The 18,795-nt window shown below is 42.1% G+C and overlaps 1 protein-coding gene and 1 long non-coding RNA gene across 4 annotated transcripts in view; one reads left to right on the forward strand and one right to left on the reverse strand.

Annotated features, from left to right (window-relative positions):
- Positions 1 to 13,530, reverse strand: part of VWA3B (von Willebrand factor A domain containing 3B) — a 71,518-nt gene extending 57,988 nt beyond the window's left edge. For 2 of the 3 annotated variants that reach the window (XM_053384128.1, XM_053384127.1), the window contains exons 1-4: positions 13,427 to 13,530; positions 1,973 to 2,050; positions 1,307 to 1,534; positions 986 to 1,080 (exon numbers count right to left, since the gene is read on the reverse strand). In XM_053384128.1, coding sequence (XP_053240103.1) covers positions 986 to 1,080; positions 1,307 to 1,534; positions 1,973 to 2,050; positions 13,427 to 13,454 — 429 coding nt within the window. In that variant the 5' untranslated portion in view covers positions 13,455 to 13,530. Of the gene's footprint in view, positions 1 to 985; positions 1,081 to 1,306; positions 1,535 to 1,972; positions 2,051 to 13,210; positions 13,399 to 13,426 lie in introns of those variants that run through there. The other variant, XM_053384129.1, reaches the window with a different exon arrangement.
- Positions 13,531 to 13,723: 193 nt separating this feature from the next.
- On the forward strand, positions 13,724 to 18,577 carry LOC128411751 (uncharacterized). Its single transcript, XR_008329901.1, has 2 exons — positions 13,724 to 13,829; positions 18,285 to 18,577. It is a non-coding gene; the product is annotated as an uncharacterized LOC128411751 (long non-coding RNA).
- The last annotated feature ends 218 nt before the right edge of the window (positions 18,578 to 18,795 follow it).

An 18,795-nucleotide genomic window follows, 5' to 3' on the forward strand; every position in this document is an offset into this window, starting at 1 on the left:
ACATCACAGCGACCGATGCCAACAGACATCGGCACACTTAGGGATCTGCAGCTTGCGTAACAGACCTCAGCAACTCAGCATTTTGGCTAATCTACTTTATTTACATATAAACACACACGGAGCACTGCAACATGGCTCCCTCTCTCTCTAGCATCAGACAGCAAAGAGGAAAAGAACAAAGGACAATAGTCCCACTTCACAGAACACAGTAAAACAAACATCCTGTCTCCGTCACTTCCCACTCTGTGGAGTCAAAGCATATACCGCCATGTGATAGACAACAATCCCATGACTGCAATCATGGAGCAGGAATTCTAACAGTTAGGCCACCACCAGCAACCAGGAGCTCCCCCAACCTTATGACCGCCTTGCCTGATCCCAATGAGCAGTACTCAGCAGCAGGAGAGTGCTGAGTGGGGCAGCTGTTCGCAACAGCGCTGCGGATCTCTGGAGCTATGATTCACACACATCTACCACCCAACCAGCATTTCACAATGGATGAAAAGTGGCAAAAAAAATTGTTCGGTTTCATGGAACTTCCAAACAATACCAGCTTCCAGCTCATTAAATCCTACTAGACCTTGGAAAAATTCAAGAGAGGAAGTCCTGATTCTGAAAATAACCCATGTCAGTAGTTTTAATGTTGTTGAATAATATAGGTGCTGGATCAGCAAACCAGTATCAGTTATCGAACACCTCTTTGAAGCTAAGTGACCCCAGGCTCATTGTTATTACTTCCACTCTGTGTTCTGGAGGTAGTTCTCCCCAAGCCCAGCTTCAACAGGTCAGCAAGAACTCTGAAAGCAGAGTCCAGATTTTAAAGAACCTCAAACACAAACTTTTTATAGCCAGAGGGCAGGTTGTTACTACACCCAGCCACCACCTCATCCTGCCAATATATAATATTATCCTGCCAATATATAATATTCTGCCAATATATTATCTTACCCAAAAGGTATATTATTACTCTGAATCCGCCACTTACGTTATACAGCTTGCCATCTTCTCCTGTCATGTATTGACGATACAACCCATTTGCGTATCGAGAAGCCACAAGTTTCCCCAGGATGGATACATAGTCTAGAATAAAAAGAAGTTGTACATGTGCTGTCTCCATCATGCAGGGTCATTTATTTATTTTTTGCACCAATTCCTTGCCTGTTTATTTAGAAGTGAGCCCCAAAGGATATCCCATACACAAGCTGTTACTTACTGTTTAATGCAACAGGGCTTATTTCGCCAACTAACTGTGCAAAAGATCAGGCTGTGCGTCGTGCAAAGGGAAAAGACTTGCTGCACATCATACCTTCTTTGTGCTGAAATCCAATCTTGGATAAAATCTGAGAAAAGGTCAACTTGTTCCTTTTGAGCCCATGCAGCTGAAGCCATTTAGGGGAAGAGATGAGAAGTTGCACATCCAAGTCCCACTGAACGCCATAATCTCTCCTTTCTTGTCGCTCCAAGTTCTTCTCGAAGGCAACCAGCGTCTTGGGTTTTTCAGGATCTTTTTTAGGCTTTCCACCAAAAGTAACTTCTGTAAAGGGGGAAACGTGCAAGCTAGGTTTACTTACTGCAATCCCTTTGTCTGCCAACTATCTCATCTCCCCCTCTGACCTCCTTTCCATGGTATTCTACTGTATTCTCATGACTCCTCCTTTTTTAAACAGAAAGCATTATCAAAAAGAGAAACATTTAAATAAACACAAAAGCCTCTCCCTTCTTTTTCTCTCTCTCTTTATGTACAAGAAGATGCATGTACAAAAACATTCCATACATAGAGCTGAATGTGGAATTAGACTTAAGAGGTTTTCTGTTACCAAGCAAGGGTTTGCACAGAGACATTAGATACATTCACACAATACATTGAAAGCACTGTGAATACCACTTTATACAGTCAAAGACACAACATAGCTCCAACAGAAGTTCCATGTGTAATTTTATTAATAAAATATCATAACCTTAGAATACTCACGTTCACTCCATGCAAGCCGTTTACCTATGCCTCCAGTCATTGCAACCACACTGATTTTTTGCTTCCTTCTGTGTTCCCCTTAAAACATGAATAAAAACACGTTTGTTTTTTATTGATGCCATCCAACCAGTAAATCAGGTCTGGTCTCAATGCTATAAATTGAATTTAAATTAAAGTTAGCAGCAGCTCCAACAGCTTTTATTAGCCAGAAACCTAGTCCTCCCACTTACCCAGGAGGAAGCCCCACTGAATTCAACAGGACTTACTTCTGAGCAGACATGGTTAAGATTGTGCTGTCTAATTATTTCAAATATTTCTATACTACTCACTAGCATACCACAGCGACAAAATGGTTACAAAAAGGTAACTTACCTGTTTAAGGAAAATGAAATAAAAATAATGTTTTAAAAATACCACAGCATAAGTAATAAACATTAAAATAACTTACCAGGAGGTGAAACCATGGGCAACAATAAAAAATGCCTAAAACCAGAGGAAATACAGAAGGTTCTATGTAAACCAGGTTCAACCTGGTGCCTGAAAGAAAGAAGTATTGGTGCAAGGCAAGGATCTCTAGTGAGGTCATTCTATTGTCATCTTGTTTGGAGAAGAGAAATTGGAGAGAAAAGCTATGGTTGGTGAACTAATGGTGAAGGCACAGAAGCAGCACATTCAGTTACCTGGGCCCCCAAGATGATGATGATGATGATGATGATGATGATGATGATAATAATAATAATAATAATAATAATAATAATAATATTTTATTTATACCCCGCCCTCCCCAGCCAAGACCGGGCTCAGGGCGGCTGATGTTTTGCTAGTGAAGCTTTTGCCAACCACGTTGGAGACGGGATCCAGATATCCTTATCAAATCACGGCAGCTGTGTTCTGCACCAACTGGTCATCTTTCAAGCCACACCTAAAATACCATTATAGCAGTCTAATTGGGAGGTGATCACGGTGTGGCTGTGACCCAGAGCATTCCTGTCCAGCAGAGGCTGCCGTTGGTGACGCAGGAAGGAGGAGGTGCTGTGGACCAAGGCTCTAGAGAACAAAACTGGATCCAATGGGAACAGGGAACCAAAAAGTGAAGTTGACCCTTCGGGGGGGGGGGGTGCAACCCATTCTAGAGCTAGTAGAATGCAAACTCCCAGAATACAAGAACCATCTACCCACAGCTTTCCCCTCTTGTTGGGATTGGGCTTCAGTTGACTGGCCCTCGTCCAATGAAAAGCAAAGCTGAGTGTTATCAGTATGCTGATAGTGTCTCACTCTGAACCCCTGGTTGACACTCTGAAGCAACTTTAAAGCTGACTGGGTGGCTGCGAGGTGAGTAGGGAGGAAACAGGGGACTTTCCTTCAGTCAAATTCCTGAAGTTGTCTTAAGATCCAAATTCTAATGTGTATTTGAATTATAATTACTATTTTGATTTATTATCCGCCCATAAAGGCCCTGGGAAAGTTACAGCGGTTTAAAATGCAATGATGAAAATAGTTTAAAACAGACTGCAGGCACAATAATTGGGTGGGCCCTAGAAATGTACGTTTCGGAGACTTCCGGAGGCGGCGCGAAACAGCAATGGCGGTCCTCTTCAGTTGTTGAAGAGGGGCTCCGCGGAAAAGGGTCGTGCGCTGCGGCACAGCGACGACCCGTTTAGGAAAACCACGGGTAGAGTGAGCCCGTGGCCGTGGGATTCGGCGGGCACCAGGAGCGACCTCGGATACGCAGAAGGGACCCCGTAAGGGGCTCCGGAACGTGGAGGGGGTAGCGGTGCTGTGAATCCATCGCTCTTTCCGCGGAAGCGAAGCCGCGCGGCTGCTGCTGATGAGCGCTGACCTTTCTTCTTTGAACATTTGATTGGAAACAACAAACTCGTGAGTAAGAAATTTGAGGCTTTATTTGGACATCAAATTGGTGAATTTCGGCTGAAAGCGGGAGACGCTAAAAAGGAAGTCAGTCTTCCGTCCCTGTTTAAAGTACTGAGCAAAGTTTTTTTAAAGCGGAAGCGTTGAAAGGAGTTTAAAAGAAGTTGGAACTTACCCTGCAAGTTTGGATTTGATTGTGAGACTGTGCTATACCTCTCTATATTTTGTGGATTATAAAGTTATAAGCCCCAGCTCACGGGCTGCCTGGATACAAAGTAACATCAGATTGTGGCAACTGTGTATAGAGACATAAAGTTACATTGGGCTACTTTGCAGTTACAAAAAAGGAACTGTTGTTCACACCTTCGCAAAGAACCTTTATCATCTGCAGTTTAAAGTGAATTTAGAGGGTTTCCCCCCCTTATTTTGGATTTTACCATATTTGGGAATTAAATGGTGGAAACTTTTGGGGAGCTCCCCCTGCTGGATTGTGGAAATATACACCTCTGAGAACTGCTGGTTGTTTTGGAAATCTTTTTGCCTGGATGATTGCTTTTCCCATGGGATTTACAATTTGACCTTGAAACCTAGACAGTTGTGGAATGAGTGTGGCAGGAAAAACAAGGGCTGCCAAGAAAGCAAAACAAACTGAACTATTGCAATCAACTTTGCCTGTGCAGCCACGTAGATCATCTGTTCCAATTGTGACAGGTCTGCAAGAAGGACAATTTAAACAGCCAGTTTTGGAGGATATGGCTGCAGGAGGATTAGACCCTATTTCTAAAGAAATATTGGATCAACTGGCAGCATTAAATAAGAAAGCTGATGAACAAGCGGCTAAATTTGACCAGGTTACAGCAACGATTAATAAGTTGACAGACCAAGTTGCTCAAAACACACAGGCGATAGGAAATTTTGAAAAGACTATATCAGAGAACCGAAAATTAGCTGAGGACGCAAACACGAAAGCAGACCAAAACAAAAAAAGGATTGAGGAATTAAGAGGGGAAGTAAGACCACTGAGTAGACAGGTCACTGAACAACAGGCCTATCTGTCTATGGCGGAGCTGAAAAACCGGGAAAGTAATCTTAGGATTAGAAATATTCCAGAACTAGAAAAGGAAGATTTGGCTGGCTTTTTGACTGCAGAAATATCCAAGTTCTGGGGTTTGGCAGAAGAGAAAGACTTCAAAATCGTCACCGCTTTTAGATTGGGAAGAGTGGCCAAGAAAGATAAACCAAGGGATTGCTTGATCATATTGAGATACAAGCAAGAAAAAGACAACATACTTGGCCTACATTTTAAAAACCCATTGGTGATACAGGGAAAGACAGCAGAAATCTTCAGAGACATACCAAAACAATTGTTGGACTTAAGAACTATATACAAGGATCTGGCAAGATTATTAAGAAACAACACAATCCCTTACAGGTGGGAATTCCCCCAAGGATTATCTTTTAATTTGAAAGGGAAGAAGGTGAGAATCAGAACAGCAGAAGAGCAAGAAAAATTCCTAAACGATCACGGGGAGGACCTTCGAAAAGGGACAGCAGGTACCTGGCCACCCCCCACGCCTGGTACAAAAGATCCACCTCCAGACATAGACGAGAAGGGAGACAACCCCATCGGCTAACAAGCTGATCCAGGATGTCTCTGCAGCTTTTTAGTTGGAATATTCATGGGGCAAATTCCCCTGAAAAAAGGAAAAGGATTTTTCACATTTTGAGGAAAGAACAACTAGACGTCATTTGTCTCCAGGAAACCCATGTGACTAGGCTCCACAGAAGAGTGCTAATAAACAAGCGACTAGGCCAAGAATTTATTTCATCAGCTAAAGAAAAGAAAAGGGGAGTCGTGATATATGCAAAGGAGAGCCTAGCACCAAAATTTGTGTTCAAAGATGAACAAGGAAGAATTTTGGCGATCGAAATACAATCACAAGGAGAAAAATTTTTGATAATTGGAATTTATGCACCAAATGAGGGGAAATCTGAATTTTATGGGAAGCTGCATGAGACAATGCTGGACCATATGGACTATAATAACATCATTCTGATGGGAGATATGAATGGGGTTGTCTCCACACATATGGATAAGTCACAAAATCAAAATGTGACTAAAGATGGCAGATTACCAAAGACTTTTTTTGAACTCACAGACAATATGGACTTGATTGATATCTGGAGGACAAAGAACCCCCTAGGTAGAGAGGGAACATTCTTTTCTGAGGCCCACCTATCTTGGACAAGAATCGACCAAATCTGGATATCTAGAGGACTGGCACCCAAGACCAAAAAAGTAGAGATCTGCCCTAAAACTTGCTCCGACCATAACCCCTTGAAAATGGACTTGAGACTTACACCAGCTGGATCCTTCAGATGGAGAATGAATGATGCATTGTTTAGAGACCAGGAGATAGTGAAGAAGGCCCAAAAGACGATGAAAGACTACTTTGAACTAAATTTGAACACTTCGGTGGAAAAAAAAACAATCTGGGACGCAAGCAAAGCTGTTATGAGAGGGTTTCTGATACAGCAGAATTCTATTAAGAAAAAACTCTGGAACGGTAAAAAGGACAAGATCTTGGAAAGGATAAAAGACGGAGAGAAAAAGTTGAGACTAAATCCAAAATCAAAAGAAGTTTTGAGAGAAATAAAATTCCATCAAGCACAATATGCAAAACTGATAAATCAAGAAGTTGAATGGAAAATCAAACAGATGAAACAAAGATCATTTGAATCGGCAAATAAATGTGGGAAGCTGCTATCATGGCAGCTGAAAAAGAGACAAAAACTGAACTTTGTTACCAATCTAGAGGTTGAAGGAGAATGTATTCAGAAACCAGAGGAAATTAGAAAGTGTTTCCAGAGATATTTTAAAAAATTGTTTTCCCAAGGACCCCAAGTGGAGACTGAAATAAATAAATTTTTAAAAAGCTATGGCCTACAAAAACTAACACAAGACAAACAAATTGACTTGAATTATAAAATAACCCAACAGGAAATCGAAAATGCCATTCAGAACATGCAACTAGGCAAATCCCCGGGCCCAGATGGACTTACCTCCAAATACTATAAGATATTGAAGGAATACTTGACTCAGCCATTGATGGAGGTATGTAATCAAATTATGGAAGGGAAGGGGGCACCAGAATCGTGGAAAGAGGCATTCATCACTTTGATACCAAAATTGGAATCTGAAAAGACTCAACTTAAGAACTACCGTCCCATCTCACTCCTAAACGTGGATTACAAGATTTTTGCTGACATTTTGGCAAATAGATTGAAAAAAGTCTTAAATGGAGTTATTCATAAAGACCAAGCAGGCTTTCTCCCTGGCAGGCATTTGTCAGATAATACTAGGAACATTGTTGACGTTCTGGAACTTCTACAGACAAATTTGAATACAAAAGCAGTTTTGATATTTATAGACGCGGAGAAGGCCTTTGACAATATATCTTGGAAATTTATGAAGAAGAATTTGGAAGGGATGGGAGTGGGAAGGGCGTTCCAAAATGGCATAGATGCAATATATTCAGAACAAAAGGCTAAATTGATAGTAAACAATGTGGTGACAGAAGAGTTTAAAATTGAAAAAGGAACACGACAGGGGTGCCCCCTATCACCCTTGCTATTTATTTCTGTCCTTGAGGTTTTGCTAAATTTGATCAGGAAGGATCAGCAGGTGGAAGGAATACAGGTCGGAGGAAAACAATATAAACTGAAGGCCTTTGCAGATGACTTGGTTTTGACATTACAGGAGCCGGTGTCCAGCACAAAAAGAGTATTGGAATTAATTTCTGAGTTTGGTCGGGTGGCGGGATTCAAGTTAAACAAACAAAAAACTAAGGTTTTGGCAAAAAACTTGACACCTTTAGAAATAGATGGGTTTCAGAAGGAAACAGAACTAAACGTTGTTAATAAAGTGAAATACCTGGGGGTCAACTTGACTGGGAAAAATTTGAATCTGTTTAAAGATAATTATGAAAAATGTTGGTCTGAAATTAAAAAGGATCTAGAAATCTGGTCAAGATTGAAACTTTCCTTGTTGGGAAGAATTGTAGCAGTAAAGATGAATGTATTGCCAAAAATGCTGTTTCTGTTCCAGACCCTACAGATCGTGGACAGAGTGGAATGTTTTGGAAAGTGGCAGAGGGACATTATGAAGTTTGTCTGGCAGGGCAAAAAGCCCCGAATAAAATTTAAAATATTAACAGATGCAAAGGAAAGAGGGGGTTTTGCCCTGCCGGACTTAAGGTTGTATTATGAAGCTGCATCCCTCTGCTGGCTGAAAGATTGGTTTTTGCTAGAAAACACTGATGTCCTAGATCTGGAAGGGTTCAACAATGCTTTTGGGTGGCATGCATATTTGTGGTACGACAAGGTAAAGTCTCATAAGTTGTTTAAAAACCATATTGTAAGGAAATCTCTGTTTTCTGTCTGGACTAAATACAAGGACTTATTTGAAAACAAGACTCCGAGGTGGTTATCACCGATGGAGGCTAAAGCCACAAAAATACTTAATATGGGGGGTGGCTGGGCAAAATACTGTGAAATAATAGAAAGAGTGGGTGACACTTGGAGGTTGCAGAGCTTTGAAAAATTGAAAGGGAAGGTGCGAGACTGGTTTCACTATGCCCAAATTTTAGAGATCTTTAAAAAAGATAAAAAAATTGGTTTCCAGGTGGAAAAATCAAAATTAGAACTAGAATTACTTGAACCTAAGACGAAAGTGCTTTCAAGAATGTACAACTTGCTGCTTAAATGGAATACTCAAGATGAGACAGTCAAATCAGCCATGATAAAATGGGCACAAGATATTGGATACAACATTATGTTTGAGGACTGGGAAAGGTTATGGACCACCGGTATGAAATTTACGGCATGTAGTGCCTTAAAGGAAAATATTATGAAAATGATGTACAGGTGGTACATGACCCCAGTCAAACTTGCAAAGATATACCATTTGTCTGATAATAAATGTTGGAAATGTAAGGAGGCTGAAGGAACTTTTTACCACCTCTGGTGGACATGCCCGAGGGTGAAGGCCTTCTGGGAAATGATTTATAACGAGTTGAAAAAGGTATTTAAGTATACCTTTCAGAAGAAACCAGAGGCCTTCCTCTTGGGCATTGTGGGCCAGAGGATACCTAAGAAAGACAGAACCTTCTTTCTATATGCAACGACTGCAGCAAGAATTCTCATAGCTAAATACTGGAAGGCACAGGAGCTACCCACACTGGAAGAATGGCACACACAACTGATGGACTATATGCAACTAGCCGAAATGACTGGCAGAATCCGAGACCTGGGAGAAGAGGCTGCGGAAGAGGATTGGAAAAAATTTAAGGACTATTTACAAAAACATTATAAGATATATGAATGTTAAAAATTTGCTAAGGTTTGAGGTAAATATGCTTCAGTATTGAAATTCGGAGTTGATAGAAACAAAGTTAATGATTGAGAAAAGTTTTAATTTCAGAGTGAATAATTAGATGAAAATACAAAAACACAGGAAACAAGGTATTAATTTGCTGTTTATATTTATTATAAAGAATGCAGGGATGGAGGAGATGGGGAAGTCCAGTGGATGATGAAAAAAAAAAAAAAGACTTCGAAAAATGAATTTTTTCTTGTTTAATTTCTTTTTCTTTCTGTAAAACCGCTTTTGTTGTGTTATTGATGATGGATTTAGATTCTGGAAAAAAGCAATAAAAAAATTTATAAAAAAATAAAAAAAAAAGAAATGTACGTTTCGGGTGCCAAAGACCAGACTAAAGAAGTGAATCACTTTGGCCTCTTCAATTACCTGGCAGAATGTTATTCCAGTATTCCAGATCCACATACCACTGTAGTCACTTGGGTAACTTTAAACAAGAAGACCAGAACAACAGGTCTAGTGATGCCGTAACTAGGAAGCCCTTCAAAATGCCCTACATGTACACAGGGGAGGGTTTGTGCAAACGTTTACCCTTTGGCTGCGGTACCAAGTGGTAAGTTGTGCATTTTGCCTCCAGGGAGACAGAACTCTTGTCTCTTAAGTGTCAGCTATAAAACATATGAATCACCGCAATTTATTTACCCGTGTGATGGATTAGGGCCTGAATTCAAGTACTTTGATGCCGTGATTTCATGTTGCAAAATCCCTATGCAAAGGACACTTCCATAGAACAATTTGCATGAATTCCACATGTATCCCATATGAGATAATGTGTGTGAAATGCTTTAAATACTAAGTACTGACACTTTATTCTGTGGATCATAATCTGTGGTGATCCCACATGCATGAACATGACTGCTGATTGAGTCTGCAGTCAGTCTCGGTTGTTTATCTATGTTCAATTGCCACATCAAAATTATCTTACATGGAAATCACTTTTTTTTTCCTGGAAAGGAGCCCTGAGTAACACTGAACAAGCTAATAGCTATCATCCTCCATTGCCCAGTTTGTAAAATGAGAATAATAAGGACCAGCCTTACAAGGTGGCAAAAAAGAATGAATTAGGATTGTAAAGCACTTTGCATAGTTATATATTTATTTTACACTTGTTCTAATCCTTTTCTCCAAGGAGCTCAAGGTGGCATACACAGCTTTCCTCCTCATCTTATAAACACAACAACCCTGTGAGGTAGGTTAGGTTGAGAGTGAGTGACTGGTCAGATATCACCCAGTGAGCTGAGTGGAGGTTTGAACCCTGGTCTCTCAGGTCTTAGCCCAACACTCAAGCCGCTATACCACATTGGCACCAAAAAGGTGCTGTGATTAACAGTATTCATTCACAAGAGAATCTACTAGGAATCACTGCAATCTAGTCCTTCTAATATAACACAGAGACCCGAGCTGGTGACTCCATGGCAAATGAAATCCTGCGATAAGCACTGTAATTCAATAGAGTGCAAAAGTCCCGGCTACCAGAACCAGATGCCGTGCTATTTTGATAGCTGTTCAGAGGCTTGGATGTAGCACACTCTCTTTTTTCACTCTGGAATTTAATTCCTTGCTAGCTCAAGTTTCTTCACCTGAACTGCTCAGGCAATTGTGTGGCAAATGGGAGAAGAACATACAGGGATTCTGATAGAAAAAGAATCTGTAAAAATCAAAACTCAACTTAAATTGAGGGATGGCCCAGCTAATTAGAGAAATATTAAGAATCTTAAGACCAACATTTTAAACCAAGTTTCAGTGGGAAAGTTTGGAAAGAGTTTTTACCCACTCAGTCAGTGTCTTCAGTTTGGGGGAACATATAAGCACATTTCTTGCATCCAAGCTTTAGTATGGATTTTAAAATTTTTACAGACGCAGCCATCTATGCTAGGAAAACGATACACCTTATAATAAATGCATGGACTTCTTAGGGAGCTGTAAAAATGCAAAGTAATAAACTGGCAAGAGTCCACACAAAATTCAGTGAAACTTGGGAGGTTGCCCACATATAGCTTTTTGAATCCAACCTGGCAGTGGGGAGGGAGAGCAGTTTGGCTTAGTTTTCCAGGTTTAGACAGACCTGTATTTCCATTTCCCAGAGAAAATGATTCCACTCTAAACAATTTCACATTCTGTGTTCAGGTTATACCAATTGGAGGTGTGGAATTGCAGGTATGGCATGAATTCAAAGAGGGAAGATGTATAGAACTGAATTCCTGCTTACATTTGTCATTAAGCCCATTTCAGTGGGAGAAAACATCTCAATAACTACATTGCGGCCTAGAAGTAGAAAGTTGACTACATGCTACTACCGTTACCCACTTATCAGCAAAGCATGGTTGAGGGCTGAAATAAATCTTGTGTGGGAGTTCTGTGACTAGATTTCCCAATTTATTACCTGAAATGTAAATATACAAGGTTGGAAATCTGCTCACAAAAGATTCCTCATTTATCCACATTATTTGCTTGGTCCATATGGCTTCCAGCTCTTTCCCTCTAAGGAATTAAGAGTGAAAAGCTCAAGTTTCTTTACCTGAACTGCTCCCACTTTCAGGTTTTGGCTTAGAATTATCCACGTTAAGTCCCCCCAATCTTCACATCAAACCAAGCATACCTGGGAGTAAACCCCATTAAGTTCAATTGGACTTCTGAGTAGCTATGGTCAGGCCTATATTCAAACAAGAATTATTTCTGAGCAGGCTCAAGATGTCAAAGTTGTGAAAGTGAGGTTTCCCAAGAGCATACCGGTAGTTTGTTCTCCTGCTGCAGAACTGTGCTGGGAAAACCTGCACTTCACAAATGCCCCCATATTTCTGCAACCCAAGGCCCACCTTCAGGGCTTGGACCTGTCAAAACTATACTGTATCTACTTCTTCACCCAGCCTTTTGCTGCTTGAGCTGTGTATTTTTAGGACACCCATTATTTTTGAGACTAGAAGTTGTTTTAAACTATTTCTAATATTTTGTTGTTACGCACCCTACGACCTTAGGGTAAAATTAACAATAAATAATAATAATAATTCCAGAGCTAATAATAATATCACTAATAATAACAACAACAATAATTTTATTATTTATACTCCGCCCATCTGGCTGGATTTGCGCAGCCACTCTGGGCATCTTACAGCATATCTAAAAACATAATAAAAACATCAAGCTCTAATGCTTTGATTCCACAATAACCTTACGTATAGGTGTATACACGTGGCTCAGTCGGTACAGCATGAGGCTCTTAATCTCAGGGTCGTGGGTTCGAGCCTCACGCTGGGCAAAAGATTCCTGCATTGCAGGGGGTTGGACTAGATGACACTTGGGGTCCCTTCCAGCTCTACCATTCTATGATTCCATGTAGACTGCTAGCACCCACACACACACCCCAAAGCACAAGGAGAATTAATGTAAAACTACCAACAACAGTAGGGACGTGGGTGGTGCTGTGGGTTAAACCACAGAGCCTAGGACTTGCTGATCAGAAGGTTGGCAGTTCGAATCCCCGTGACGGGGTGAGCTCCTGTTGCTCGGTCCCTGCTCCTGCCAACCTAGCAGTTTGAAAGCACCTCAAAGTACAAGTAGATAAATAGGTACCGCTCCGGCGGGAAGGTAAACGACGTTTCCGTGCGCTGCTCTGGTTTGGTTAGTCATGCTGGCCACATGACCCGGAAGCTGTACGCCGGCTCCCTCGGTCAATAAAGCGAGATGAGCGCCGCAACCCCAGAGTCGGTCACAACTGGACCTAATGGTCAGGGGTCCCTTTACCTTTACCTTTACCAACAACAGTGACGAATCACAACAGTTGCCTTTAAGACAGCTCAGTCAGTAGGGCGCGAGGCTCTTCATCCCCACGCTGGGCAAAAGATTCTTGTATTGCAAGGGGTTGGACTAGATTATCGGGGGGGGGCATCCCTTACAATTCTATGTTTCTATGAAATGAATAAGGACCTCACTCATTTTGTGTCGTTCGGATCAATCAAGTGCCCAGCGCCCCAACTTGGCACAGGCGCAGAGAGGGAAATCGGATCCCAGGGCGATAGGGGGACAGAAGGATAGGGGGCCCGTGGGGTGAACCAGCCAGAGCTGGAAGCCTTCAGCCGACCGTGGGAAGAAGCCCCCATCCGAGAGGGGGCTGCTCCCGTGCGCCCCCTGCAGGCGCCCCGCCTCACCTGCTTCGAGCCCCCCGGTCGCTTCCATCCCATTGTGACGCGCTGGCGAGGAGTTCCACGGTGGCGCCGCTGCCGCCCCGCTTCTTTCTTTCGTTGACACGGGAGACGCCACGGTTGCTAAGCCCCGGCCCGTGAGCTGCCGGCTTTCGCGGAGCCGCCCCTTCCAGGAGGAGCTTCCCGAGTCCAGCGGGGCAAAGCAGGGGCGGAAAAATGGAGCCTAGTTCAAAGGGCGGCGCGCTTTGCTTCTCTGGACAAGCGCCAACTTTGGGTTCGAGGCGTGTGAGTTCTATCTAGAGTCTCCTCATCCCCCCTCCGCGTGAACGTGTGGGCGCGGATCGCGTGCACAGTGCATTTCCGTATCTACACCTGAGAGAAGGAGCTGCGTCTGGGATTTTCCAGGCAGGTGGGAGCCCTTCTTTGCGCTCGTGCCTATTTATTTATATGTGCTCTTTACTAAAGTTTGTCATATGCTGCGGCTTCCCAATGAACGAAAATCTATACCGTCCAACATTTCTCCGATGAAAATAGGGCCATCCTAAGGAAAAGTGGGACATTCTGAGATCAAATGAGAAATTGGGATGGCTTCTGTAAATCCAGAACTGTCCCTAGAAAATAGGGGCACATGGAGGGTCTGATATCTGCATATTTTTGTAGATGCTGGAAGGCGCCCAGAGTGGCTGGGGCAACCCAGTCAGATAGGCAGAGTACAAATAATAAAAAGTATTTATTTATTTGTTTTTTATTTTATTTATTTATTATTATTATATTCAAATATCTCTACAGGCAAGGCAGATGCTCCACCGCTGAGTTACTGGCCTTCCCAGATACCAATAGGAAATCATAGAATATATGCTATATATATTTCTTAGAATCACAGGATCATAAAACCACTAACCACAGAACTGTAAGTGAAATGCAGTGGATCCCATATAGTGTACAGTATATCCAAAGTATCACAAGGTTCCCCAACCTTCTTGAAAAGCACAGAGGTGAAGAACACGTGACTGCAAGGATCCGACTGGAATATTACTCTGCTAGTAATATGCAGCTAGATCCTACTCAAAGTTAGGCGTGATTAAAAGCCATTCAGTTCAAAATAAGTGGATGTGCAGAACTCTGCATTGAGCTGCGCAGTTACTGTGTGAGGAACCTTTGGCCAGCCAGATGTTGCTGAACTACAACTCCCATCTGCCCCAGCAAGCATGGCCTGTGACCAGGGAGGATAATAATAATAATAATTTATTATTTGTACCCCGCCCATCTGGCTGGGTTTCCCCAGCCACTCTGGGCGGCTTCCAACAAAGATGAAAAATACACTAAAATGTATTGGGAGTTGTAGTTCAACAACATGGCAGGAGTGTCAAAGGTTCCCCACTCCTGCTGTATATATAATATGGGGAAAAAACTGAGGCTTAATTCATGTATCTATTGACCCGGGAGCAGTGTTAGAGACTGAGATATGAAAGCTAGGAGCTAAATGGCACCTTAAACCTAGGTTATGGGCGCAACAATGGAATGTCTAAGCACACTTTTTAAATAACAATAATACAAAGCTGGAAATGAATGAACTGCAGCTAAAATCTAATATTCATTTTTCACATAATCTAGTCCTCATCTGAAGACTGCAAAAAAAAAACCAACCCAAACCAAAGGCATGTTTCCCCTGCCTGCCCCCCTAATATTTTTAAGACAGCCTCTTCTCCAGTCTTCAGAGAGTGACTGGGGGAGGCAGAAAAAGGTCCTCCTTTCCTTCCACTCTGCAGTTTTAATCTGAAATCTTGGGTGCAGTACCGCTGCGGTGGGAAGGTAAACGGCATTTCCGTGCACTCTGGTTTCCGTCACAGTGTTCTGTTGCACCAGAAGTGGTTTAGTCATGCTGGCCACATGACCCAGAAAGCTGTCTGTGGACAAGCGCCGCCTCCCTCGGCCTGAAAGCGAGATGAGCACCACAACCCCATAGTTGCCTTTGACTGGACTTAACCGTCCAGTGTTCTTTTACCCTTACCTTTACCTTACTGCACCCAGAGCTCAGAAACTGCTCACGCTAATGAAATTCCTTGTCACAAAACATGCCTAGAACAATGGGAGTTTTGAACGCTGCCTGGGAGTAAACCAGCATAAACTCAATGGTACTTATATCTGAGAGGTCATATAAAATATGATGGTAATGATGATGATTTATTAAATTTGTATACTGCCCCATACCTGTAGATCTCAGGGCAGTTCAAAACATAAAATGGCAATTTAAACAACACAAAGTACATAATAAATTAATCTCTTTGTAGCTTTATTTTTGTCTTCTTTGCATTATGGATAAACTCAACACTTCAGGGTGGACAAATTTAAAATGGATAAAGGGAGGGGGCAAAGTTGGAAAAGCAGTTCAGTGACAAGATGTAGGGGTGGTTAACAATTTGGACTTTGACAGTGGTTTTCCAGTAACCTCAGCAATTTTTAATTAGCTGTAAAATAAAATGGCTTCCTACTGACAGTCTAACCTTTTTCTGATTCTTCATGGCAGGTGTTAGAGGGCGAAATTGGCTTTTGACAACTTAGGGCCCTGAGCTAAGGCAATGGTGGCAGGCAAGCTTGCAGGAAAAGGGAATAGACCAGTGTTGTAGAAAAAAACCAGGGTTGGCTTTTACTGCCCAACTCCCCACCAAGGAACTCTGTGTCCCCCTACATCCATTATCTGTCAGAGAAGAATGGATGGAGGCAAGATCCAGAGAAAGCAAGGCAGATCTTTATTTTTTTCTGTTGCAACTGAATTTTTACAGTTCAGTAAATACCATCAGCAGTGAAATTACTTGTCCCATCCACACACTTAATAAATAGCTTGCTAAAATGGCTTTTTTTTCTGTAGGAGGCACCTTATATAATCAGCGCAGTTTGTTTTAAGTAAGAACCTACTCATAAACAATGTCATTGCTCTGTGCCATAAGGGGACAGAAGGAGACTCTAAATAACTGCTTTTGTAAAATAAAAAAATTGCAAATTGCACAGATAGATAGCATCTTGTCAGCCCACCAGTTAATTATGGTACAGTAAAAACAGCAGAGCAAAATATAGCTCTATTCCATTGTAAATGGAATATTCCATTGTATTCCATTGTAAATGGAATCAGCCAAGTGCAAAAAAACCATTTAACTTTCAGGAAACCTAAGATGAATGAGCTTCATCCAGAATCTCAGAATGCAAAAAAGACAGAAAAAGATTTTTAGACATTCTAATTAGGGGAGTTATTTCCCCCTGATTGACCAGGAAGTTTTGCCCCTTCTTGTGTACCATTTGGCTTGCCTTATTTGCATGAAAGACCATTTGCTCAGCCCCAGGCACATCTCACATGAAGACCTTTTTCATTCCACTTCTGTACAGTCTGGATGATGTAACGCATAGCAGAAAAGTAAAGCTGTGTGGCTGGCGAGTCCTGTTTTAGGACATTACTTATACTGACCTTTCGCTGCACTCCCTTGAGATTTCCACATCATTTCCCTCCTTTAATAAATCAATGCAAGACTAAACTAAGCCCGGAATCCTATGCAGGTGTAGTTAGGAGTGTGGCCAATTGAATGCAATATGTGTCTCAACACATATTCAAAGGCTTGAGCTCCATGAGAACTAAACTGTCCCATGAACGGTTAGTCCCAGAAGGGAAGCTTCCACTGTCAGTATCAATCCTTCATGATACACAGTCCTGGTCCTGGTCCTTCCCACCACTGGGGGAGTTTTCTTAAAAGCGACTTTAAGAAGCACATTTTGAATCACATCTAATTCTCGGTTAATGTCAGGCTTCGGAGAATTGGCTTCCGCCCCCTGGCCGTAAATGAGCAGATCAAACGAAAGGAAATTCTTACCAGTTAGTTTCTTTAATAAACATAAAAAGGTAAAGGAACCCCTGACCATTAGGTCCAGTTGCGGATGACTCGGGAGTTGCACGCTCATCTCGCTTTATTGGCCGAGGAAGCCGGCGTACAGCTTCCGGGTCATGTGGCCAGCATGACTAATCTGCTTCTGGTGAACCAGAGCAGCGCACAGAAACGCCGTTTACCTTCCTGCCGGAGCAGTACCTATTTCTCTACTTGCACTTTGACGTGCTTTCGAACTGCTAGGTTGACAGGAGCAGGACCGAGCAACGGGAGCTCACCCCGTCACAGGGATTCGAACCACCGACCTTGGCTCTGTAGTTTAACCCACAGCATAGTGAAGGACAAAAGAACGCATCTAACAAGAATGGCAGTGCTCCCAATTAAGGTCACTCCTTCCCCTGTCCCTATTAATCCATGTCACTCCTACGTTTTGTAATCTGAGTTTGTAGTCTCTCTGCTTTCTGTTCTGACACTTTCTGAGCTCTCCGAGACTTTGGGGAAGGGGGGTGGATACTATCCAGGGACTGTGAATCTGTTAACTCTCTCTCTTCTAGTGTCTCTTCTTCTAGCTGTTCCCCGTCTAGTATTTCCCAGCTTCTGCCTTCCGAACTATGCCCCTCTGCAAACCACTGTTCCAAATCTATACTGTCCTGCTCCTGGGAAGATTCAGGATCAGGAGGAGGGCGTGGCTCCCACCATTCTTCCTCCGTGCAGCCCTCCTCAGCATGGTTCCTGACAGCTAACAAAAATGTAGAATGCTTAATGCAGGGCCAAATAATGGATTCCAAAACCATGACAAAACTAACTGAATTAATTGAGAATAACAAATCCACGGGGAATAGGACCTTTTTCTGAGAAACAGCCACATGGTTTCTGTTGAAGTGCCAGCTCATCAAATAGCCAAAAGTAAATCTTCTTATATAGTTCAAATATGTTTGGTGTTTTTAGCTGGCAACTATGTTTATCACTCTCTTTCCCCATATATTTTTCAGACTAGTGTGTTTAAAGATTACCCTGGACATGAAAAGTCTTCCTTGATTACACAAACGTTCCCCAGAGGCGAAGAAAATGCATATAATTCTCAGCCATAACATATTTTCCCATTATATCATTTTTTAAAGCAAGAACTGAATGTTCTGTAGATGTAAAATTAGCTCTGCAGCATAGCCTGTAATAGAAAATGAAATTAGTTTCAGACATTTTTATAGTCTTGAGAGTTAACTACCATAAACTATAAGCAAGTTAAAGTTCTCCGAGAAGATGAATTAAAATACTTTACTAAGTATTTGTCATTTACTGTCAAAAAATTATTTTTTAAATTTGCTGGGAAACCTACAGGTAGACTCTAGGTGTCAGGGATATGATAAAGCACACATCCCCAGCAATGTGTCATTGCTGCCCTTGGCAGAGCTAGTCGTCCCTGCCCTAAGGCAGAGCAGATATTTGACTTCCACAACTACAATTCTTGTCATCCCTGACCATTTGCCATGCTGGCCAGGGCTA

The sequence above is a fragment of the Podarcis raffonei genome, chromosome 4 (assembly GCF_027172205.1).
Source record: "Podarcis raffonei isolate rPodRaf1 chromosome 4, rPodRaf1.pri, whole genome shotgun sequence".
Lineage (NCBI taxonomy): Eukaryota > Metazoa > Chordata > Lepidosauria > Squamata > Lacertidae > Podarcis > Podarcis raffonei.